Raw genomic sequence first — 25,802 nt, 5'->3', positions numbered from 1 at the left:
TTTAGGGGTAGGGGGTAAAATCAACATTTTGTACAGTATAAAAAAATAATGTTTATGGAATATCCCATATGAAAACACAAAGTATGTGTGTGTGTGTGTGTGTGTGTGTGTTGGAATGGCTAAAAGAAAATGCTTTATAATGGCATGGCATACTTTTTTATATACCTGTGCAGCTCTTTGTAACTTTGTGGCTCTTTTTGGATTGCCATGTTTTGTTCTCCTCATCACAGAGACATGAACTCAAAAGTAAAGTGATTACTCCACTTAGTGGACATAATGGGCAGTGACCTGAGAAATTATAAGAGTTATAGGAGTATATTTGTAATTTTGTATATTTTTATATCCAGAGTTGCTCACAGTACACTTACAGTCAATATGTAAGAAAAGATACACCGTATCTACTCAATAAAAATGAGGCAACAGATTACAAGCAATATTATTAATTAAATTTCACAAGGTTTGGTATTGCGTAAATATTAATTAAATGAGACCCTTAATAGTTATCCATTTAATATGAGTAGATTTGAATAGAAAATAGTACATCATTAATTATAACCTAATCAAAAATATTGAGTTGATTTGAAAAAGAAACTCCCTAATGTGTAAACATAATCAATGCAATTAATTAAATCTAAATATTCCTTTCTCATGAATAATATGGCCCAGAAAGTACAGAACTTCAAATAAGAATTTTATTAACAATTCACTTTTGTGCTTTCGACACATTGTAGCACATCATTGTACACTGCAACCACAGTCTCATTTCAAGTCAGAAGGTGGATCTTGCATTTCAAACCAGACATTTGAAAAGGACAGAATGCTGACTTCAACTATAAAAAAAAAAAGAAAAAAAAGAGCAATAAAGATCTTAAAGAAAAATACTGCATAATGGCATGTGCCAAAACATAAATCATAAAAGTGCAAATTGAACAGAGTAAAATACATTTGTACTTTGAACTTACAACAATTGAAATGTCAGGACATTCATGGGACAAATCAGTGCCAACTTACAAACATAGCACTTACAATGTGCAATTTTCAAGCTCTGTAGAAGATGGACATTGTGTAGCACAAGAGTCTGCACTGCAATACAGTCTCATTTCAAGCCTGAAGTTTGCTCTTGAGGGACTGGACTTTGTTTGAAAGCTTTGAATCATCCAGTTCCAAGAAAAGTTTTTGGAACACCTCAAAGGTGTACTTCAGCTGTCTGGGATAATCGAGATTCAGCGCGTAGGTCAAGCCAAGGAGGACAGAGCAAGCCCCTGCAATATCTCCAAGTCCTGTGATGACTTCCACGCCCTCTATGACGATCCCAATGTTCTTTGGGCTGTTGCTTGTAGAAGCTCCAGGCTTTGGGGTCACAGTAATGGCCATTATGACCTGTTCAAGTTCCTCCAAGTTCTCAGTGTCCTGCAACATGAAATTGTTATTGTCTCAGTATAAAACTGTCAGAAATATATTGCAAGCATATCACATTACTAGAAAATACATTCATTATTGTTTTCATAGCTTAATAATCTATTTTATTAGATTTTATTTTCTCGCAGGCCTTGGTGTCAAATTGTTCTTTGTTTTGTTTTCTTCTCTATTTTGATGTTTTTGTACAGGGTTCATGCAGGTTACAATAAGTTAAATTTAAGACCTTTTTAAGACATTTTAAGACCATAAAGATGTAAATTTAAGACCTACAGGATGCATTACCAAAAAATATTCAGATCAAAGAAATTCTGAAAAAATCATCATTAATTTAATTTACAGATAAAGCAATCACATTAGTAACCTTCCACACCCAACAACGTACCAAATGCCCAAAACCTTAGGCCCAAAATGAAAATAGGCTAAAACAAACTTTCAAAACGTAGGCTACTAATACTACACAATGAAATCAAATCACCAAATAACAAATAAAATTAACATCAAAATGTTTAATGTTTTTGTTTACATAAAGTAATAACATTAAAAATGATGGGCAGTTTTTAAAAGAGTGTCTTGCAACATGTTATCTACTAAAATGTACAAGTTCAAATAAAGTTTTGACAAAAAAAGATTTTAAAAAGATAAGCCTCACACTTTAGCCTTTAAATATTTTTTTTTTTTATATATAAAAAGAATAAGTCAAAAAAGATAAACTACTGACATTTACAGTGCACATTAGCTTATCTTTTATTATTAATAGTAAAATTTGGTCTGATTTTTCCATGTTAAGCGTCCTCCCCTCCTGCTAAAGTTACGTTAGCTAACTAACTTAACTCTTAGCCGCTATGGACGGACCACACTAAAATTAACAGATTTATGCATGAAAAGAAATAAAACTGCGGCTCTAAAACGTAACCCTGTTTTAGACTGACTTCACGTGGATTTAGCTTAATTACCTTCACATTTGCAAGTTGCAAGAAAACAGTGAAACAACAGAGAGAAGTTACGTTACCTGCCTCGGGAATACGAGCTCCACACACGGGAAGTAAAGCCAATGGAAGTGCGTCAAGTGCCGTCTGAAATATAAGATGCTCTTCCAGCGATAACCCCAAAGATTTCTCTTTATGGAACCTTAGACAAGCAATTCCCGCACACTATCGTAACTTGCAAAGAAGTAATATTTATTCACACAACGTTTCGGTCACACGACCTTCATCAGGAGTATACAAATGTTCAAATTCATCTCTTTTAAGATAAACACATGACTAACTAACAAAGTTCCATCTGTAAACAATTAAGCTCATTAGTATAAAATTAGCATCACATCATAAACAGTTACAGACTATGATAGTTACAACAATCAATAAAGATCTCCCTGTAAGTTAACAAGATCATCTAAAACACATGATCAACACATCGTCATCAAACAGCATCAAAATGTTACAACAATCAGTCAGGCTCCACAGCCACTTAAACTCTTTGTGAATACATAATAGAAACAGCACATCATTCAAATTGTTACAACAAACAGTCAGGCTCCATGGCCACTCAAACTCATTGTGAATACATAGTAGAGACAACATTACATCATTCAAAACAAATACATCACTATAACATTACATGAAATGGTGCTTCATCGTTCATACCCATAGGTGATAAAGTCTGAAGGGTGTAAATCCAGAACAGTTCGCGTCTCTGTAGAAGTAATTCAATATCTCCACCTCTAGGTGGCAAAGTTACTTTCTCGATCCCACAGAAACGTAAAGAGGTAACATCGTGATTCAAATTTAAAAAGTGTACCGCAACTGGATAATTCATATCTTTTCTTCTGATCGAACTCTTATGTTCACTAATCCTTTGTTTCAATTGACGTGACGTTTTTCCCACATAGCCTATACCACAAGGACAACGTATCAAGTACACAACATGAGTGGAAACACAAGTAATCACAGATTTGATGCTATATTTTTTACCAGTTCTAGGATGACAAAAAAATGATGTTTTAAAAGTATTATTACATTGAGCACAATTCCCACAACGATAATTGCCCTTCTGTATAGGACTGAGTAAACTCTGAGATGCACGAGGACTAACACTTTGAAAACGAGCTTGTACCAAGCTATCTTTTAAATTCCTGGCACGTTTATATACAATCAAAGGAGGATGTCTAAAAATATCGTTCAACTCCGGATCAGAAGACAATAAATGCCAGTATTTTTTAAAAATTGATTTTATCATGTAGGATTTAGGTGAATGTGTTGTAATACAAGCAAAAGAATACTTTCTTGTTTTCTTTGTCTTCTTTTTTAGCAATTCGGACCGTGTCTTTTTAAAAGCTGTATCGTATCCTTCTTCGACCCAATCCAAAGGATAACCTCTGTTCAAAAATTTATTTTTCATGATTTTCGATTTCTCAATAAAGTCGGAATCAGAATGACAAATCCTCCTCAATCTGTAGAACTGACTCTTAGGTAGCCTTTTTTTAAAAAAGTCGGATGAAAACTGGTAGCAAGTAAAAGTGTGTTACGATCAGTCTCTTTTGTAAACAAAGTTGTAGTCAAAATGCCTTCGTTCTTCTGTACCCACATATCAAGGAAGTGTACTCTAGACGAATTAATTTCGGAAGTAAATTCTAAGTCGTCAACCAAGTTATTCAGATATGTCACAAATTCTCGAGCCTCATCGTGATCACCTAAAAAAATACAAAATATATCGTCAATGTATCTATACCACTTGATGATCTGTGAATAGAAAGGATTCTTGTCTGTATTCAATATATAACTCTCCTCAAAAAAACCCATAAATAAATTGGCATAGTTGGGGGCAAAATTCGAGCCCATTGCTGTCCCACTTATCTGAAGAAAAAAATCCATATCGAAACAAAAATAATTATATTTCAAAAGGTACGAAGCCATCTCGACGATAAAGTCTGATGGTGGATTAGAGTCCTCGCGTAACAAAAGATAATGTCTAAGTGCATTAAGTCCTTTTTCATGTGAGATGTTAGTATATAAACTCGTTATGTCCAAAGTTAATAATAAAGAAAAATCCGGTAAATCATACACCTCAGAAATCTTATTGATAAAATCGGTAGAGTCTCGAATGTAAGATGGTAACGAATAAACAAAAGGTTTAATAAAAAAATCAACATACTGAGATAAAGGAGATAAGAGGGAATTAGTCTGTGCCACAATCGGACGACCTGGAGGATCAATAAGTCTCTTATGAATTTTAGGAAGAGTGTAAAAGACAGGTCTAATCGGATGTTGACAATACAAGAATTTAAATTCTGATTGAGATATCCAACCCTCTGTTTTAGCATTTGTTAAAAATGACAATATCTCAGATTGATAAGTATTGGTAGGATCACTGGGAAGTTTTTTATAAAACCTAATATTCTGTAATTGTAAAAGAATTTCATCTTGGTATTTTTTCGTATCTTGGACTACAATAGCCCCTCCTTTATCAGCAGGTTTTATAATGATACTTGGGTCGCTTATCAATTCAGTCAAAGCTCTTTGCTCATTCAATGAAAAATTATGAGAGACTTTTTTACTAGACGAGCAAGTCTCCATCACCTCTTTTTCGACCAAACGACAAAAAGTATGAATAGTGTGGTTAGACACATTAGGGCAAAAATTACTTTTAGGTCTAAAAGGTGTCATAGATGAACTCGACTCTGATTTGGAGAAAAAATACCGTAGTTTCATCTGTCTAAAACATTTGAACAAATCCACTTTTAGACCAAAACAATTAACACCACTAGTAGGCACAAAAGATAGTCCTTTAGATAAAACCACAGTTTGATCATCAGATAGTTCCTTTTCAGAAATATTAATTACCGTCTCTTTGAGTAGCTGCGGGTCCACGGTCGTAAATTTCTTTGAGGCTCTTGAACCTCTTCGACATTTCTTCTTTGTAGTCTCCGTGGAGGGGCTCGTCCGTCCAAAAAAGAAGTCGTCGAAGCGTGTGCACTCGAATCACTGTCGATGGTAAACTCACTCTCAGTGGAATCACTCTGTCTATTGAAAAAGGTAGATCCATTTCTTCTTGTACGATTGCGAAATCGAGCCGTAGCTCCAGATGATCCACGGACTGGTGCGTTGGTCTCTCGGGTAACATTGTCTCTTATGTCAGGCATATCCCATGGGTAAACTTCATTCCGAAGGTAATCCTCTGTATCTCGTTTGTATTTCTTCAACTTGATTTCTTTCAAATAATCTCGGTATTTCTCAGTAGACAACTTGATCGAAGAAAGAAAAGAATCAAAGTCAATTTGGGAAATAGATTTGATCTTTTCTTCGAGTAGGACGATTTTTTCGTGGGTCTCATGAACATCAACAGATACTTGTTCCACAATCAGAAGCATCAAGTCCATAGAACACTTGTTAAGAATCTCGCTCCATCTCTTTAAAAACAGTTTGTTTTGTTTGCACAATGTTGGAGGTTTTGGAATTCTCAGACCGCGTGGGATTCTCTTGTTCCTCCAATATTCGCTCAATGTAGAACCATGCATTTTCAGACGCATTTCGTTATGGTACAGTCTTTCAAGTTGCACCCGGTGTTCATCATGTGATAAGTTAAAATCCATGGTCTTCTCTGGAAAAAGGATCTTATCCGCATCTTCTTGCGTAAACGCCAATATGTTAGCGCAATTGTCTGTCAAATTATTAATCTCTTGAAAAGTAGTCATGTTTCCTTTGTTGCAAGTCTCAGGGTGCGTAGGATAAAACTCTCAGTCAACAAGCAATAGAGACAGAGTCAATTAGTAAACAAGCTCCATCGCACACCTGCAGGTAATAGGTGCGTAGGATAATAAGACCAGGTGGATCGTTTCAGGATCCACCTGGAAACATGGAAACATGACTACTTTTCAAGAGATTAATAATTTGACAGACAATTGCGCTAACATATTGGCGTTTACGCAAGAAGATGCGGATAAGATCCTTTTTCCAGAGAAGACCATGGATTTTAACTTATCACATGATGAACACCGGGTGCAACTTGAAAGACTGTACCATAACGAAATGCGTCTGAAAATGCATGGTTCTACATTGAGCGAATATTGGAGGAACAAGAGAATCCCACGCGGTCTGAGAATTCCTAAACCTCCAACATTGTGCAAACAAAACAAACTGTTTTTAAAGAGATGGAGCGAGATTCTTAACAAGTGTTCTATGGACTTGATGCTTCTGATTGTGGAACAAGTATCTGTTGATGTTCATGAGACCCACGAAAAAATCGTCCTACTCGAAGAAAAGATCAAATCTATTTCCCAAATTGACTTTGATTCTTTTCTTTCTTCGATCAAGTTGTCTACTGAGAAATACCGAGATTATTTGAAAGAAATCAAGTTGAAGAAATACAAACGAGATACAGAGGATTACCTTCGGAATGAAGTTTACCCATGGGATATGCCTGACATAAGAGACAATGTTACCCGAGAGACCAACGCACCAGTCCGTGGATCATCTGGAGCTACGGCTCGATTTCGCAATCGTACAAGAAGAAATGGATCTACCTTTTTCAATAGACAGAGTGATTCCACTGAGAGTGAGTTTACCATCGACAGTGATTCGAGTGCACACGCTTCGACGACTTCTTTTTTGGACGGACGAGCCCCTCCACGGAGACTACAAAGAAGAAATGTCGAAGAGGTTCAAGAGCCTCAAAGAAATTTACGACCGTGGACCCGCAGCTACTCAAAGAGACGGTAATTAATATTTCTGAAAAGGAACTATCTGATGATCAAACTGTGGTTTTATCTAAAGGACTATCTTTTGTGCCTACTAGTGGTGTTAATTGTTTTGGTCTAAAAGTGGATTTGTTCAAATGTTTTAGACAGATGAAACTACGGTATTTTTTCTCCAAATCAGAGTCGAGTTCATCTATGACACCTTTTAGACCTAAAAGTAATTTTTGCCCTAATGTGTCTAACCACACTATTCATACTTTTTGTCGTTTGGTCGAAAAAGAGGTGATGGAGACTTGCTCGTCTAGTAAAAAAGTCTCTCATAATTTTTCATTGAATGAGCAAAGAGCTTTGACTGAATTGATAAGCGACCCAAGTATCATTATAAAACCTGCTGATAAAGGAGGGGCTATTGTAGTCCAAGATACGAAAAAATACCAAGATGAAATTCTTTTACAATTACAGAATATTAGGTTTTATAAAAAACTTCCCAGTGATCCTACCAATACTTATCAATCTGAGATATTGTCATTTTTAACAAATGCTAAAACAGAGGGTTGGATATCTCAATCAGAATTTAAATTCTTGTATTGTCAACATCCGATTAGACCTGTCTTTTACACTCTTCCTAAAATTCATAAGAGACTTATTGATCCTCCAGGTCGTCCGATTGTGGCACAGACTAATTCCCTCTTATCTCCTTTATCTCAGTATGTTGATTTTTTTAATTAAACCTTTTGTTTATTCGTTACCATCTTACATTCGAGACTCTATACCGATTTTATCAATAAGATTTCTGAGGTGTATGATTTACCGGATTTTTCTTTATTATTAACTTTGGACATAACGAGTTTATATACTAACATCTCACATGAAAAAGGACTTAATGCACTTAGACATTATCTTTTGTTACGCGAGGACTCTAATCCACCATCAGACTTTATCGTCGAGATGGCTTCGTACCTTTTGAAATATAATTATTTTTGTTTCGATATGGATTTTTTTCTTCAGATAAGTGGGACAGCAATGGGCTCGAATTTTGCCCCCAACTATGCCAATTTATTTATGGGTTTTTTTGAGGAGAGTTATATATTGAATACAGACAAGAATCCTTTCTATTCACAGATCATCAAGTGGTATAGATACATTGACGATATATTTTGTATTTTTTTAGGTGATCACGATGAGGCTCGAGAATTTGTGACATATCTGAATAACTTGGTTGACGACTTAGAATTTACTTCCGAAATTAATTCGTCTAGAGTACACTTCCTTGATATGTGGGTACAGAAGAACGAAGGCATTTTGACTACAACTTTGTTTACAAAAGAGACTGATCGTAACACACTTTTACTTGCTACCAGTTTTCATCCGACTTTTTTAAAAAAAGGGCTACCTAAGAGTCAGTTCTACAGATTGAGGAGGATTTGTCATTCTGATTCCGACTTTATTGAGAAATCGAAAATCATGAAAAATAAATTTTTGAACAGAGGTTATCCTTTGGATTGGGTCGAAGAAGGATACGATACAGCTTTTAAAAAGACACGGTCCGAATTGCTAAAAAAGAAGACAAAGAAAACAAGAAAGTATTCTTTTGCTTGTATTACAACACATTCACCTAAATCCTACATGATAAAATCAATTTTTAAAAAATACTGGCATTTATTGTCTTCTGATCCGGAGTTGAACGATATTTTTAGACATCCTCCTTTGATTGTATATAAACGTGCCAGGAATTTAAAAGATAGCTTGGTACAAGCTCGTTTTCAAAGTGTTAGTCCTCGTGCATCTCAGAGTTTACTCAGTCCTATACAGAAGGGCAATTATCGTTGTGGGAATTGTGCTCAATGTAATAATACTTTTAAAACATCATTTTTTTGTCATCCTAGAACTGGTAAAAAATATAGCATCAAATCTGTGATTACTTGTGTTTCCACTCATGTTGTGTACTTGATACGTTGTCCTTGTGGTATAGGCTATGTGGGAAAAACGTCACGTCAATTGAAACAAAGGATTAGTGAACATAAGAGTTCGATCAGAAGAAAAGATATGAATTATCCAGTTGCGGTACACTTTTTAAATTTGAATCACGATGTTACCTCTTTACGTTTCTGTGGGATCGAGAAAGTAACTTTGCCACCTAGAGGTGGAGATATTGAATTACTTCTACAGAGACGCGAACTGTTCTGGATTTACACCCTTCAGACTTTATCACCTATGGGTATGAACGATGAAGCACCATTTCATGTAATGTTATAGTGATGTATTTGTTTTGAATGATGTGATGTTGTCTCTACTATGTATTCACAATGAGTTTGAGTGGCCATGGAGCCTGACTGTTTGTTGTAACAATTTGAATGATGTGCTGTTTCTATTATGTATTCACAAAGAGTTTAAGTGGCTGTGGAGCCTGACTGATTGTTGTAACATTTTGATGCTGTTTGATGACGATGTGTTGATCATGTGTTTTAGATGATCTTGTTAACTTACAGGGAGATCTTTATTGATTGTTGTAACTATCATAGTCTGTAACTGTTTATGATGTGATGCTAATTTTATACTAATGAGCTTAATTGTTTACAGATGGAACTTTGTTAGTTAGTCATGTGTTTATCTTAAAAGAGATGAATTTGAACATTTGTATACTCCTGATGAAGGTCGTGTGACCGAAACGTTGTGTGAATAAATATTACTTCTTTGCAAGTTACGATAGTGTGCGGGAATTGCTTGTCTATTGAAACGATCCACCTGGTCTTATTATCCTACGCACCTATTACCTGCAGGTGTGCGATGGAGCTTGTTTACTCTTTATGGAACCTTAAAATTAAACCCAATGTACTTATTTACGCAATTTCATAAAAACATACTGAGGATATGATATTAACACGCAAAGGACCTAGGAACCATGATAGTGGAAATGCTAACCCACATCCTTCAAAATAAAAGTTTGACTTCGACATAAGAATTTTCTTACCTTAGTCAACCAGTTCAATTTTGCAAGATGAGCAAAGTGGAAGAAGACGAACATTCACTGTCTGTAGCCTACTCTCTTCAAATGTCTTGTGGCTAGGTAAGTTAGCCTGCTGCATTTTTTTTTTTTTTTTTTTTTTTAAGGCGCATTTTGACAGGAAGTGCTTTTCAATTAAAATTTGCCTGATTACATTAATTTGAATTCACTCAATATTCTCTCCATTTGGGATTAGATAAATATAATACTTAAGTTTAATTTAACTACAATGGGTAGATTTTATTCCAAACATTTTTATTTGAAATTTAATTAAATATTTGCCTCAAAATCAAAAACACAATTATATTGAATACATTTTAACCAAAAACATTAATTCAAATCTACATGACCACAGAATCATTTCTTACAGGGTGGGGTCAAGTTCCTAATGGGCTTACACTTCACCTGTAACCATCAATTATGAATGTGGAATAGTATTATCTAAGCACTTGGTCTTATAGTAAACAACAGCACCAAATAAAGAGAAGATTCACCCTTTTTGTTTTGTCCTTGAGCATATGACCCTGAAATATGGGCATATTATGAGTGAACAGTGCATATTGACATTGTTTGTTCCAAAGACAGGCGCACAAATGTAAAAACCTCACCAAACATTTGTTGTGGTTAAAAATGCTTTATTTCATAATGAATTATAACAAAATCACAAAAGCCACTTGAATTGTGTGTGGTTGGGTGTATTACAAAACCCTCAGTGACAATATGCTTTTAAATAACATATTACAATTTTCAATGATTGTGCTTATAGTTGCCATATAGTGGCACAAATGTGATTATTTAAGCTTGAGCGCTATTGGTATGCAATGTACATTTCCTGGCCTTTGTTGCCCTCGTTGAGATTTTTGTTAATAAAGTTGACACCAGCTTTCTGATACACCTGACAGGCATCAGAGGTGATCAGAACCATGACTTTGATCTGCGATTCACATCCTTCGTTCAGGTGCCATACGTAGACATCTTTTCCAGTGGTTCCAGAATTGAGATTTACACTGACCTTTTTGAAGCCTTCATTATGAATCCTTACATTCTCCTGGAAGTCAGTGGATACATTAAGAGCAGTGAGAGCTTTGCTCTTATCGGTTGTGCGCCGATACCAGAGGTAGACATAGTCTCCACCAGCACCACGATTGGTGTCTTCATCCACACGAGTGAAGCCCAGATCAAACTTTTGCTTGTCAGAAGTGAAGTCAGAAGTTGCTGCGATCTCACTGATGTAGCTCGGCTTCTCTCTCTTCACCCACAGGTACATGAGGTTATTCGACGCACCACGGTTCAGTTCACAGCCCAGTCTCTCCCAGCCGTCTTGCAGAAGAGCAGTCTCTTCTTTGGCATCTTTGCTCACCTCGAGGTTCACAATAGGAATGTCAAATTCAGTGTTGCCGTAGAAGTACCACAGATTGACGAGCTGGCCACCAGCTACTGTATTCAGATTCTTGTCGATCTTCTCATACCCAGCGCTATCAAGACCTTTGCTCATATCATTTAAGAATGAAAACTGAATCCTGGTCACAGGTCTCATGCCACACTCTTTCTTGTACCAAAGAAAGACCCGTTTTTTACCAGTACCTCCACTGAGGTCAACATTGATGAGCTGATAATCTTGAGCTCCAAGTATTTCCTCATCGTCCTTAGAGGTGGAAACACCGAGCTTTGTTATTAGATGTTCATTTGCCATTTTAGTTTCTTCAGAATTTTTCGGCACTTAGGAAGTAGGTTAACTTTCTGCAAAAAAAGAAAGGGAACTTTAATTATTTATTGCTTCATGCAGCAATAAGAAAACTATATAAATTCTGTATACATGCATAATATATCTTATACAAGAACTTCAGAAGTTTTAATGCAATGACAATATTTACTCTTTACATATATATTTTTACTTTACAATTTACATATATTAATATATTCGCTTCAAAGTAACTCAAGGTAGGAAAATACTAAATGTTAAATTTTTATTGTAATAAATGTTCAGATCAAGTCAAGTCACACTTATTTACAGTATAGCACCTCAGCTTCAGATTAATAAACAGCAAACAGTGTTAATGTTGAAAAAATGATACATTATGAAATTACTTCAATTTGCTATACAGAAGACAACAGTGTCATTATTCAGTTCAGTTTAGTTCAATTCAGTTCCATAACAATGTCAATGTCAAAGAATTATTTTTATTTTTTTTAAATCAATTTAGTTATAAAGCAGCTCTACAGAAGGCAATAGTGCCATTATTCAGCTCAAGTCAAATTTGATTCATTTCAGATCAATACATTACCACCCTACCAGTAAAGGACCTGGATCTTGTGTGTTGTAGAAGACAGATGAAGGATCTTTATATATCCTATAACCAGCTTCTCCTCCACCCCCTTGTTATATCATCATTAACCAAATTATTTCTCAACCTAGCCGGCACATGACTGACCATCAACAATGAAATGTGGTTGAAGTAATTTCAGTTGCTGTTTTAATGGTTCAATAATCAAATGCTAAATTGTGAAAAGGTTAACAAAATACATTTCCACAACTCATGTTGAAAAGTAAGAAACAAGGACACAATATCAATGGTAATTCAATGTGCAAAATCAAAACAAAATTCAACAGTGATTCAACCTTGATCATAAATTTGCATGTGATACTAAATTTTTCCAATAAAAGAATGAGCTGGGGGGAAAAATCACCAAAAACTCACTGTGACCACAGTATTTTTTGTCATAAAGGTCTTTTTTTGTGTGTCATTTTTCAGTAAAGCTGTGGTTTTATCTCACATTTAATGATTTTTGTTTCATTCACCCTTAAAATGTGTCATCCTTTTTTTGTGCATTTTTTGCCAATGGGAACACGGGAATGTTCTTACCTATCCATAGTACACAAGAAGTACGCTGATTTCACTCATTGTCAATGCAAATCCATTTGACTGAAACCAAGCCATGTATGTTTTCCAAGGCCGAAAGTGATTTAAAAGTAAGTAATCTTCTCTATACCTGGTTTTGATGTGCATTTAGTAAATTTTTCCTATTTATTGTACTCTTTATTTGTCTGTTCTGCCCGTTAACAAGAATTCTGCATAAAATGAAGGTGTATTTTTATGAATTCTAGTAAATGATTATAACTAATGTTTTACTATGCCTAATTAACACATTAACACATTCAAGAGTAATAGATTATACATATAGCGGTAAAGCACCTTTTGAATTCTGTTAAAAATCTATCACTTTTCTCATTTTTAGGATAATAAAGAGAAAGTGGGGAAGAGTAGGCTAAAGTCCAGAAAAATAGAGCAAACCTTTACAGTATAAATATTGTACAGTATCAAATAGATAGATATACATATATATACAAGTATATTTATATAGCACATTTAATGCACAATGGTAATTCAAAGTGCTTTACATAAAAAATGAATTAAAATCATCATAAAATTAAAGTCTTATTTCTTAATTTTTTTCAGTTTTACTGTAAAAAAAGTTGCTGCCTTAAATTTTTAAGTACAATCAACTTGATGTTTAAATCATTTCAACTTAAATTACATTAAACTGACTTAAAGAATGAGTTGAATCTTGTATAACGTATTTAAAAAAAAGTTGAAAATTGCTTAACTTATTTTGATGAGTTAAAGCAATGTAAAAACACGTGTTGTCCTAACTTATTGATCATATAATTTATTTTAGTAGACAGATGACACAGCATTATAATTTTATGGAAAGTCCTGAACAATACAGTAAATTGTCATCTGATCTACCACACACCACATAAATTTGTATGCTTAAGCACAGCAGGTTTTAGATATAAAAAAAATATTTAAAAAAAAATGATCAGGAGTTTCAGTTTATCAACTCAAATAATTTCACTTCCTAAAAGACAATTTAATACAACTTAATAGCAGTTCAATCATATACAGTATACATATGAATGCAAATGCATAATACTGGCTCCTATAACAAATTTATAAAACAATTGTGTGAATCACTTGCATCTGATCAGTAAAGCAGAGACATATAAAAACATTTTAAAAAGTCAGAGGAACATGGAATTTCCATGAATTCCATTAAGAGTAAATAATCTCAGGGATATTAATCTCACAAAAAAATCTAATCTACTGTATGTAGAACATGTGAATTTAAAAAGAGACATTCTTTAACTATAGGAGTCCTAAAAAAATCTTTCAAATATATTTTCAATTGTGTGTCCTAAAGAAATGGTGACCAAGTCTCAGTATATCAAGTTTGAACAGATAGCAATACATTTGCATGCTAAAAAAACAGATGAACAAATTAAACAAAACTGCAGAAATAATTTATCTCGTTTCATATTCAGTTTTTGTTTTCAATGGGAAATAGGCTACCTTTTGTTTTACAACTTTTGTTTTGAATCTGTATTGTCAGACGACACAGAAAAAGAGTGAAAAACAAGCCATTAGTCACAGTTTTGAAGTAGTCATTTCATAGTGTGAGTTAATGCCAATTCATCAATGTCAGTTAACCGAGGCCTAAACATCCCTATAAAATCCACAGTGAAATAATATAAATGCCAATCCAAACTTATGATTATTGAGATATACAGTATTAGTTTATTGGGAATATTTTTTTAAAACCAAAATGGATAGTTTATCAAGCTGTATCTACCCTGGATACTCATTAGCGATACCAAATAAAGTGATTAAAAATTGAATCAGGTTAATTTTGATTATATCTGAAGAAAGCAAGTTAATTACATTAAAAGAGCAGAGTTAACTAAAAATGTCAAAGATGGAGGTCTACAAGCCATTTGATTTTATAATGGAACCCTTAAAATTAACTGGTTAAATAAAAATCTTTTCTTAATAACAATAACTTTTTGTTTCATATCCCCAGAGAATTGTTTTAAAAAGTGGGAGGGATAGAATTTTTACTTAGATGTGATTTCACTCCACAGTGTCTCTATCATATATCTCTATAATCACTAAAGCAGCTGATTAGTAAAGCAGAGACATATGAAACCATTCAGAAAGACTCAGCTACTGGGTCTAAAGAATCATGACGACCTTGATAAACATATTCAAACATTAATATTAGAAGCAGATGCCACTGATGGGGAGCAGGTGCTGGTCCATCATGCCTAAGGCCCGAACAACAATAATAAAAGATGACAGTGCTGTACATCTGAAGACTGAAGGGTTCAGACTCGTCTGTCTGTATAAGATAGTTTAATTTTGAGTGCAAATGTGGTGTAGTTATTAGGTGTAATCTGAATCTAACTCTCGCTACTTGTTAAAAGTAGACATCTTATGAGTAATTCAAGTCATATGGGCCTATTGTCTGCATAATTTTGCAACCTAAGCCCAGATCAGTATGTCTATTTCAATACAGTATCAGTATTTCTATTTCAATAGATACAGTATGATATAAAGGTACTGCACATAATCTCATTGTTATTGGAGTCTCACAAAAACCCATGATGGGCTCAAATCTAATACACCGTATGTACAACATGTGTGTCCCATTTTGAAAGACACATTCTTTAACCTCAGGAACCGTATTTTAATAAATAAAATAAAAAGCTTTTGATCCGGGCAGTAACATATTTTCAATTGGTCTTGTGTCCCAAAGAAATGGTTACCAAGTCTCAATATATCACATTCTCAGTTGTTTTTAATGCATATTTCTATAAATAATGACAATCACTTTTTAATTTTCAATTTTTATTACACTGGATTATTAACATCTTTCAAATATGATGACATTTTAAAAGAGTGATTTGCACTATTGTTCAAAAGTTTGGGGTCACTAAGATTTTGTATTAATTCTCTTATGCTCACCAATCCTGCATTTATTTGATCAAAAACACAGTAAAAACAGCAATATTGTGAAATATTATAACACTTTAAATTAACTGCTTTCTATTTTACTATATTTAAAAAAACACACACATTATTCCTGTGATGTCAATGCTGTATTTTCAGCATCATTACTCCAGTCTTCAGTGTCACATGATCCTTCAGAAATAAGTCTAATATGATGATTTTTTTCCCTGACGTTTTATTTTTTCTTTTTCATCAACGTTGAAAGCAGTTGTTCTGCTTTTTTGGGGAAACCATGAGACTTCTTTCTGAATACATTTCTTTGATGAATATCAGGTTCAAAAGAACACCATTTATTTGAAATAGAAATCTTTTGTAACATCATATAAGTCTTTACTGTCACGTTCTCTCTATATTTGGTTGTTTTTTATTCGATTTTTTTATACAGAAACATCAATAAAAACAACAAAAAAAGAAAAACCGGTGTGATAACTATGTAATTTTAACCCTGTTATTCATAATTGTGTTACAGCCTGGTGTTAAGTGTCAGTGACTCCTCATATCTGCCCTGCCTGTTGGGCAGAGACTTGAGATACTCGAGGTGGCGAATTGCATCTTCTTGGTTGTGCCTTACATAGCAAACTAAATAGGATATAACCATTGTAAACCAGCCAAACATTGTTATCAGCATAGCCACATCAGTGGTCCTCTGGATTGCTGTGCAGAAGTCAAGATCAGTCGCCACCAGAATGAAGGGCATACCTTGAGCCTCCAGCGCTTCAGGTTCAGAAGTGTTGCACACCACCTCAGTGAAGGAGGATGGATCCAAGAGCAGCTGTGGCATAGCCAGCTGCAGACGACAGTCACACAGCCAGGGGTTATGAGAGAGGTTAGTCTGGGCTCTGAGGTCGCCGAACGCCTTGGGGTCCAGGGTCTCCAGCTGGTTAGAAGAAAGATCCAGGCTGCTCAACGAGTCTGCAAGGTCTTGAAAGGCTCCAGGCTCCAGGTAGGCCAACCTGTTGTGGGAAAGATCTAATTTGAACAATAGTGGGAGCCCTATAAAGGCATCAGATGGTATGGTATGCAGCAGGTTGTTGTCTAGGTATAGATGCTGTGTAGTGTTCGGAAGGTCACGTGGCACTGCAATCAGGTGCATGTCACTACAACGGACCACCAGCCCGCCGTCGACACTCTCCGAGCAGACACAGCCCTCTGGGCATCCGTTTTCTGCTTGGTGGCACAGACACACATCCAAGACGTGGAGGAGGAGGAGGGTGAAAGTGAGAGAAAGGCAGCTGGCCACAGCTTGACAGCCCATAGGCATACTGACAGTCCCGAACATCAGGAGGAGGAAGAGCACATCAGCTCAAAACAAACAGGAAACAGGAAGAAAATAACAAGTCATTACAACTGACACCCTGCTATCATTGTGCTTGCTGATTGTGGAGTTATTTTGAGGATGAATGGGCACTTGTTAGGTTAATTACCACCAAGAAACTGCTAGTTTGTTAGGGCATAAACTTAGCTGTGTTCTTCAGATGTAGAGGAACGAGTTGGATATAATAGCAGAAAACGGTTGATATAGATATAATTTATGACTTCCCTATTTTGGGAGGGGTTCAGATAATACTTTTTTTAAATACAGCTCATGAATGTTCACTAATCGCTCCTCAAGTCCGTTAATGTATACCTATAACAATCCAGAAATTCAGTAAAAATGGTTTGGATAAGCTTGGGAACTTAATGGGGAAAACATGTAAAATAGGCTATTTACCTGAGAGAACAGATGAGAATTCGTAACTCGCGTTACCAATGTTGTTGTCTTTGCGCATAAACACGGTGTGTTTCCCGTTTTGGGCTTATTTCTTCAAACTTTCCATTCATAATTTGCCTATCTGACTAATTTGGACTGACATCCTCTTTCCCTCGGAATGTGAACGTCTCTTCATCACCAGAACAACGCATGTGATGATTCCATCGCCATTATTCACAAATGAAGCGGATACGAGTTCATTCCTGTCTTGAAGAGCAACTTGATCGTAGAAAAGCCTCTCTGTTCCCATCTCTCTCCTCAGTTCTGGTGAGTGTGTGTGTGTGTGTGTGTGTGTGGTTTTGGAATACCGAAGCTTTCCTCACACACACATAACTGAAGATAACCGACAGATGGCGCTATAAGTGAACGGGGAACATCTGTCGATGATGTTTGACCTTACTTGACGCAGCACACAATACATTAGTGTCAAATCACTGCAGTTCACTTTACAAGTTATTTATTAATACTATTATGAAATAAATTTTAGCCTAATAAGATCCTAAATGTTCAGTTTACTGAAATACATTTTAGCCTAATAAGATCCTAAATGTTCAGTTTACTGTTTATATTATATAATAAGTTAAATTTATTTAATAAAAGTATTAATTAATAACTTGTAAAGTGAACTGCAGTGATTTGACACTAATGTATTGTGTGCTGCGTCAAGTAAGGTCAAACATCATCGACAGATGTTCCCCCATTCACTTATAGCGCCATCTGTCGGTTATCATGTGTGAGGAAAGCGTCGGCTCAATTTAAAATAAAATAAAAATCTCTTATATAAACTATTAACAATTAGCCTAATAATAGCTGAATTAAAAAAAAAAAAAATCTAGTATGTCTCACTATTGCTTTCATTTTATTTTAAAAGTGGTCTCAGGTCCCACTGTATGCCACAAAAGTAAGTTATAAAACACAAAAGTATTCCATGAGATTTCAATCTATATGCCTACTGATATTTTCATTACATAAAAAAAATATATATATATATATTTTTTTATATTTGTCTTTTGCCAGCAACTAGACAACAAAAGTTTCATGAATCAGTCAATAAATACATATCTGTGACACACTGTGACATCACCTCCTTTATTTTCTGTTTAAGTATCACAAACTCATCTCTGCTCTAGAAATAGCATAATTTCAATGTGGAGCATCTGAGCATAAATATTTGTGTTGTTGGACAAAATAAAACTTGATTTAATACATTTAAATTTAATTAGTCCGTTGTGAGGAGTTTACAACTGCTGCAGTGAAACTAGAAGTAAGTCTCAGCTGTTAGGTAGACTGTGTAATATTTCAGATATTTAGGGCAAGTCATGTCCACACACAATTGTTGTGGATTTACTGCGAAACAGACACAGGTTTATTCAAATAGGTCCTATTTTATACCGTAATCAACCCTTTTCAGTGATGATGATACACAATAGTGTTTGTGTGGCATCACTGAACCAATACCCTGAGTTCACAGCAGTTTTATGATCTCTTCCACTTGTGGATATCATCAGCATCCTCCTCCAGCATTGCCTTCACGTCACCCAGCGCAATCATCAGCTGTGCCAGGTAGTATGTTGTCATAATAATGTGCCTTTCGTATTCTATATCAAAGACATTGAACTTCGTCAGTGCAATTGTGAGGTCAGAAGCCATGAAGACCAGGCTCCCCAGCAGGACGAGCGGCCGCCGCGTACGAACAGCCAGTGTAGCCATGATGACAATGAGCAGCACGTAACCCCCTATGGCTGGGACGAGGACGTCAGCTTCTGGATCAAGCCGTAGGAAGGGCACCAGGTAAACATAAAGGCCCCCGCCGATCAACCACAGTGGGAGGTAGAGGATATAGAATGAGAAAGACGAAGATGTTGCAGAATATCGTGATGACAGGAAGGAGAAAGCGTAAAGCAAGTGGGCCAGAGCAAAACAGCTCATTCCTGAAAAAGAAAACAAAAAGAGATTGGACTGTGAAGCAGGGTTATTATAATAATTAACTAAAACATTTTTTTTTTTTTAAATCTGTTACTTGAAGTAAAATAAATATAAATCAAAATCAAATTAAATATTTGTTGCCAAGGAAAGATTTCTAATTTTCCTTTACCTGATATAGGCTACTTAAATAATTAAAACTGAAATAAAAATGAATAAAAGATATAGACTTTTTTTTTTTTTTTATAATAATAACAATAAAAAGACAAAATCACAGAACAAAATTACAAAAACTTGAACTAAAATTAGATTAAACACAAATTCAAACCATTAATAAAAACTGATGTTAAAATAACACTGCTGTGGAGAATTATTCTATATTAAAATGGAAATAAATGTAAAGTAATTAAAAACATTTGTATTAAAAAATGTTGCAAGTTCCATAATTCTGAATGGTAATTCTCATTTTATTCTCATTACTGTGATTACAGTAGCCTACTTACAAATACGGTGTATATATCAAGTTAAAATAAAGACTGAACAAATTAGTATCATGTTGTATTAATAGTTTACAATTTAAAAAAAAAGTAATATTTTAGTACTATTTTGCATTGTGTTTTAGTACTATTTTGCACAGTTTTATGAAGAAATTGTGCCTAACTGCCATGAAAATAATATCCATAATATCCCAATGTATATACATATATATATATATGCAGAAAGAAATAACTTTTACCATGTATAAAAAGTTCTGGCCAAATAAGGCAACAGTCTCCGCCCGCTGAGAGCAGCAAGCCTCCGGCCACACCCATTAGACTCCGCCCTCCATTATAGCTGAACACCAGGAGGACCAATGAGAGGATGGGAGCAGCCTTTATTCCAGCAGCCAGAAGAGAGGGGGCGGAGTCTGGGATCCACAAATAGAAGTATATTGTGCAGGATGCAAAAAAAGGCAGGAGGTAGAGAAACAGTACACAGCACTGGAAAAGAATGAAAACAGTATTCTTTTCAGTATTCATCCGTTATAAAAACACACAGTCTGCACATTCTGCTCTAAAAAGAATTCTAACAGTCTCACAATTTTGTTTTTATTAAACATTAAATGCAAATATCTTTGTTATGAGGAAATGAAAACATGATATGAGTGTGAAGCCATAATACTAGAACAATAATTGTGACTAAATGGGAATCTGAATATTTAAACTGGATGTTTGTGAATCCCACAAAAGCACAACGCAGGTGTCTGTATTTGTGTGCAGGTGTCTGTGTGTGTGTGTTTTTTGTGATTACCGTGTTTCTGCGTTGTCTGCGGTCAAAGGCATTTGTCTCCAGGATGTCCATCTCTCTCTTCTGGCCTAAACAGTCACACACACACCGTTCTCAGATGTGTGGGCCACGTATTCCACAACTGGGAGATCTGTAATGTCTCTGTGAACTATGTATACCAGTGTGTTTCATTGGCTGGGGTAGGTCTGGACTTTGGACCATTATGAGGGATGTGTTATCTGTCAGATTGTTCTGTCATAAAGTACACCCCTCACTCTCTCTCCTTCTTTCTGTGCCTGTCTCTCCCTCTTCTCTCTGCATTATGGCCTATTACCTTGTAGTGACATCATCAGTAAGAGCAAAGGTTTGATGATTGAGACACAAGTTCAGGAAGATCATTTTTTATTATTATTATTAATTATAGAAAATGATCTTTCTCACTTTGATTTCTGTCTTTTCAGCTTATTTTATTCATTTTATCAGCTTTTCTGTTGTGTTTGTAGATGTCAGAGTGAGGAGAAACACAAGAAACTTTTTATTTACATTTTTATATATTTAGGTTGGTATAAACATTTATCCAAAGTATTATAATTATTTTAAATAATTATTGTAATTCTAATTCTTTTTCGTTATTATTGATTATTAGCTTCTCTGATGGTAGTGGTTTTAACTGCATAATCAAAACTGCTGGAGATATTTCAATTTTCCCACATGGTCACCCATATGAGGGCGCCACGGAGCCGGAGTTATTTCTCTAAAAAAAAAAAAAAAGGGAAAATTTTATATATCTATATATACATATATATATTGTAAATACATTAAATGTTTTATATTTTGGGAGTGTAAGAACATTTTTGTCTTACACTTGTTAATAAGGTGTTTTAAGACCTGTAGATATCCTATAGATAGATGGCATGGCAACTTATGAAGTTTCTTCGGATTGGGGTCAGGATCCCCGTTTCTACCATAAATAATATTACAGTGCTCCTTTAAAATATCCAAACGCCAATGGATTCACACACAAAGTCTAATCATTAACATGAACTTTAACCAGCTCTATCCAACAATCTCTCAAGTTTAAACAGCGAAACAGAAGAGATACACGAACATCGAGAAGAAAGAGAGAGTGAAAATAGAGAAAAGGTAAGGATTAAGCAGGTAAGTGAAGGTTGAGAGGAGCGATTGAGATCAGTGTGTTAGAGATAAAGGAGAACATAGTTGGACGGCGAGTCGGTGACACTGGAGAAAATGAAAAGGGGGAGGGGCCAACGTTTTAATCAAGAGCATGATGTGTGGGGAATATACATGCAATATAAGCAAATCTTCTTGGCCTACATGCTGTGTCCATGTTTCAGAAGTTACAAAATAGACTACACTGTTGTTATACAGTTGTGGGTAATAATTAGCTCCCTTAAACTACGTTTAGCAGACAAACCCTGGAGATTAAACATTCTATAGAAATGCTATTATGGTTCTTTTCTTCTGAATCTCTTTTCTCACTTTGTAGATATGGCTGATAGATCCTTAAAGGTTGGAATTGTGGGATATGGACATTTAGGTGAGTTCTCCAGTGAAAACTTCTGTTTCAACTTTCCCTACAGTGTATTACACATTGATTTATTTAATTTGCACTTAAAATATTGCATATTACCTGACAAAATAACCATTTTTATAGTCTATACTTCCTTTTATATTTTTAAATATAACATCTTAAGGCCATTTTCTCAGTTAATCAGCATATAACCATATATTTTGTCATCGAAAAGTATATCAGACTTTTGATTCATTTGTGAATCTGTCCATACCACAAACCACTAAAATATCATGAAAATGTATTGGTCGAGAAGTGTGGAAGAGCTGCGATTACTCGTGTTCAGTGTCAATTGATGTTCTGTCAAACCATGAAGCTTGTATTTCATCTTTCTCTCTACATTCAGGACAGTTTCTTGTTGAGAAGATCCAAAGGGAAGGGCCTAAAGTGGGGCTGCAACTAGCATTCGTTTGGAACCGAAATCCAGACAAACTTAAAGATTCATTGCCCAAAGAGCTCATTCTACATGACCTCTCAGATTTCACACGCAGGTAAAAATTGCAAATATGTTTGTATGCACGTGCATGTTGCATAGGGCACTTTTACCCAGTCATATCAATGGCAAAAAGTGTCCCAATCGACCTGAATTCACCTTACTTGTTTAAATGTAAACGGGAGAGAAAAACATAGCACTTATAAGTGTTTTTGTGTGTGTTTGGTTTGTTTCAGAGTAACTGATGTAATAGTGGAGGTGTGTCATCCACAGATAGTTAAAGAGTTTGGGGTCAGATTTCTGTCACACGCTCATTTCCTGGTAACTTTACTGTTTACCTCTATATTATCACCTGAAATCTTGCTTTCCATATTATTTACATTTATTTCATAATGATTACAAGCTGTGTTGGTTATGTAATTGTTATAGAACCATCCCTGATCAAGTTTTTCCCTCCCTCAGGTGGGCAGCCCTTCGGCCCTCTCCGACACCCAGCTTGAGCACGAGCTCCGCACTGCTGCAAAACAACATGGGAAAACACTTTATGTGCCCAGTGGTGCATTATGGGGTGGCCAAGATATTCAAAAAATGAACGACAACGGAACATTGAGGGTGAGACCATTTTATTATAATTATTTACTGTACAAATTTGAATATGATTGCTCATAAAAAATATTTATATTCAACAGGTGGTCAGCAAAGTTAACAGCTAAAGTTCAACTTAAGTTTTATTGTCCCTCCCACATAAAAAAAATATATTAAGTAGTTTTCAAATGTCTCTCTCGTAGGCTCTTTCCATCCGAATGTCTAAACATCCCTCTTGCTTTCGACTGACTGGTGGCCTGCTCTCTGATTGGACGGAGGGCGAGGGGAGGCGGGTCTTGTACCATGGCTCAGTAGCAGAGCTCTGCCCCATAGCCCCCAACAATGTGAACACGATGGCAGCTGCGGCCATAGCCGCATCAAAGTTGGGCTTCCATGGGGTTACTGGAGAAATTGTTTCAGACACCGCGTGAGTTGCCAACTGGTCCTCAAAATGTTTCATTCCTCACAAAACACAATAAAACTGCCTCCATACCTAGACTTTTCAGCATGTTGCTAAGTAGTTGTCCACTGGCAAAAGTAAAAAAAACCCCCACTATACTTCAGGTTTGGGTTTTGTTCAAATCCCTAACCTTGAATATGAGCTTCTCTTCTTGCCCTTCTCTCCAGATTAGCAGACTACCATATTGTGGAGGTTGAGGTAATAGGTCCAGATGGGTTCTCAGTGAAAACGGTAAGACAGAACCCCGCCAAACTGGGAGCTGTAACAGGAAATGCCACATACAATTCCTTCTGGAGCAGCTTACTGGGTATGTTTGCATAAGAAAGACAGATGGAGTGTATATAGCCAAAAACCACAGTATGTGCTGAACATCCTGAGCCAAATCTGGTTTACACAGATAATATAGCCATAAAAAACAATTCCATCATAAACTTTTGCATTCTTTTGTAACCATCTTTTCGTTCTGTCCATCTTAAGTTTGAAAATGAATGAAAAGAGATTACATAACATCTCTTATCTTATTATCTCTGTCTTATAATATATTACATTATATCTGAATTATGTTGTCTTTTTTTCCAGTCTGCAAGGGTCATGGAGGGAGGGTATATCTGTGTTGACAACAGTGGATTACTGCAGAAAGTGTACAAGTTTACCGAAGAATAACAGTTGCACATGATGAAATAATAAATAAAAAACTGTCGTCATGTCAATAATGTTGTAGACTTTAATCTCAGTTGTATACAGCCGTGACAGACATGACAAATTTAAACAGTGCTCGTGTGTATTTGTATTACAGTATCAATGATCCTCCAGTGCATTCGTTTGGCAGGTTAGCTTTTGCTACATTACTTGCTTGTGATTCTTTAATATGTTCTTTAATAATAATAATAATGATGATAATGATAATAGCTGGATACTCACTGTGTTTTTGAGAGTACGTGATACTGCAAAGGGAAATCTGGCCGTGAGTAAAGAAAAGTAAAGTCTTTTGAAACATATATGAATTTCTTGCTTTCATGAAACACAAATGGAGAAGTTTAGCTCTTTGAAATTATCACAATGAAAGTGAATAGTAATAATGACTGTCAAAGCATGATTTTCAGTAAATAACAGATTCAATTTGGGTCTGTTCTTAATACAAAGATCTTGTATGACTTTAGAAGACAGTGAGCCATATGGACTATTTTTATTATATTTTTAACCTGGACTCGTTCATTTTCTATATAAAAGAGCAGCGTGAACATTCTTCATTTGTGGTCCACAGAAGAAAGTCGTACAGGTTTGGAACAGTGTATAAATAATGCATTTTTTTAACCTTTCCTTTAAAGAACTGATGAGGCTCTCATTACTTATAAAGGTCTCTTTAAAATAAATGCTTGTAACAAATATGTTCTTCATCTCAATTAGTTTATCATGGTAAGACTTGAAATTAACACTTTCATTTGCATCTTCTTAACTTTTCACAGTGGCCATTTGAATGTCCGCTTAAAGGGTTAGTTCACAAAAAAATGAAAATTGCCCCATGATTTACTCACCCTCGAGTCATCTTGGTGTATATAACATTCTTCTTTCAGACAAACACAATCTGAGTTATATAAAAAAAATGTACTGGCTCTTCCAAGCTTTATAATGGCAGTGAATGGCCGTTTATGTTTTGAAGTCCATAAAAGTGCATCTATCCATCATAAAAGTGCTCCAAATTGCTGAGGTGAAGCGATGTGTTCGTGTGAGAAAAATATCCATATTTAAAACTTTATCGACTAAAATAACTAGCTTCCGGCAGATAGTCGTACGCATCGATTTACGGTGGAAGACTAACCGACTTGCGTA

General features: G+C 35.4%; 4 protein-coding genes and 1 long non-coding RNA gene across 7 annotated transcripts; 1 reads left to right on the top strand and 4 right to left on the bottom strand.

Annotated features, from left to right (window-relative positions):
- Nucleotides 1–674: 674 nt before the first annotated feature.
- On the bottom strand, nucleotides 675–10,042 carry LOC311098397. The gene is made up of 3 exons (XR_014609468.1): nucleotides 9,926–10,042; nucleotides 2,429–2,547; nucleotides 675–1,410 (listed from the first exon to the last, which is right to left on the bottom strand). It is a non-coding gene; the product is annotated as an uncharacterized lncRNA (long non-coding RNA).
- A 693-nt stretch (nucleotides 10,043–10,735) lies between these two features.
- Nucleotides 10,736–12,452, bottom strand: LOC311098105 (uncharacterized protein). Its single transcript, XM_084138194.1, has 2 exons — nucleotides 12,409–12,452; nucleotides 10,736–11,855 (listed from the first exon to the last, which is right to left on the bottom strand). Exon 2 carries the CDS (start codon nucleotides 11,806–11,808, stop codon nucleotides 10,924–10,926), a length of 885 nt encoding a protein of 294 aa, XP_083994320.1. The 5' UTR covers nucleotides 11,809–11,855; nucleotides 12,409–12,452; the 3' UTR covers nucleotides 10,736–10,923.
- A 3,344-nt stretch (nucleotides 12,453–15,796) lies between these two features.
- lrrc3cb (leucine rich repeat containing 3Cb) lies at nucleotides 15,797–18,029 on the bottom strand. 2 transcript variants are annotated; one of them, XM_084087549.1, is made up of 2 exons: nucleotides 17,676–18,029; nucleotides 15,797–17,266 (listed from the first exon to the last, which is right to left on the bottom strand). In XM_084087549.1, exons 1-2 carry the CDS (start codon nucleotides 17,731–17,733, stop codon nucleotides 16,428–16,430), a joined length of 897 nt encoding a protein of 298 aa, XP_083943675.1. In that variant the 5' UTR covers nucleotides 17,734–18,029; the 3' UTR covers nucleotides 15,797–16,427. The 2 variants fall into 2 exon arrangements, with proteins under 2 accessions (XP_083943675.1, XP_083943676.1); XM_084087550.1 differs by having other exon boundaries at nucleotides 15,803–17,226.
- A 741-nt stretch (nucleotides 18,030–18,770) lies between these two features.
- Nucleotides 18,771–21,101, bottom strand: tmem86b (transmembrane protein 86B). The gene is made up of 3 exons (XM_084137973.1): nucleotides 20,928–21,101; nucleotides 20,374–20,617; nucleotides 18,771–19,645 (listed from the first exon to the last, which is right to left on the bottom strand). Exons 1-3 carry the CDS (start codon nucleotides 20,976–20,978, stop codon nucleotides 19,191–19,193), a joined length of 750 nt encoding a protein of 249 aa, XP_083994099.1. The 5' UTR covers nucleotides 20,979–21,101; the 3' UTR covers nucleotides 18,771–19,190.
- Nucleotides 21,102–21,947: 846 nt separating this feature from the next.
- On the top strand, nucleotides 21,948–25,358 carry aspdh (aspartate dehydrogenase domain containing). Of its 2 annotated transcripts, none has more exons than XM_084114783.1 (8): nucleotides 21,948–22,046; nucleotides 22,411–22,461; nucleotides 22,841–22,985; nucleotides 23,164–23,248; nucleotides 23,390–23,539; nucleotides 23,716–23,939; nucleotides 24,140–24,279; nucleotides 24,552–25,358. In XM_084114783.1, exons 2-8 carry the CDS (start codon nucleotides 22,413–22,415, stop codon nucleotides 24,587–24,589), a joined length of 831 nt encoding a protein of 276 aa, XP_083970909.1. In that variant the 5' UTR covers nucleotides 21,948–22,046; nucleotides 22,411–22,412; the 3' UTR covers nucleotides 24,590–25,358. The 2 variants fall into 2 exon arrangements, with proteins under 2 accessions (XP_083970909.1, XP_083970910.1); XM_084114784.1 differs by having other exon boundaries at nucleotides 21,967–22,061.
- Nucleotides 25,359–25,802: the final 444 nt, after the last annotated feature.

Source organism: Abramis brama (assembly GCF_963993115.1).
Source record: "Abramis brama genome assembly, chromosome: 1".
NCBI lineage: Eukaryota > Metazoa > Chordata > Actinopteri > Cypriniformes > Leuciscidae > Abramis > Abramis brama.
Note: the sequence above shows the minus strand (reverse complement) of the source record. Positions and strands in the feature narration are given on the sequence as shown.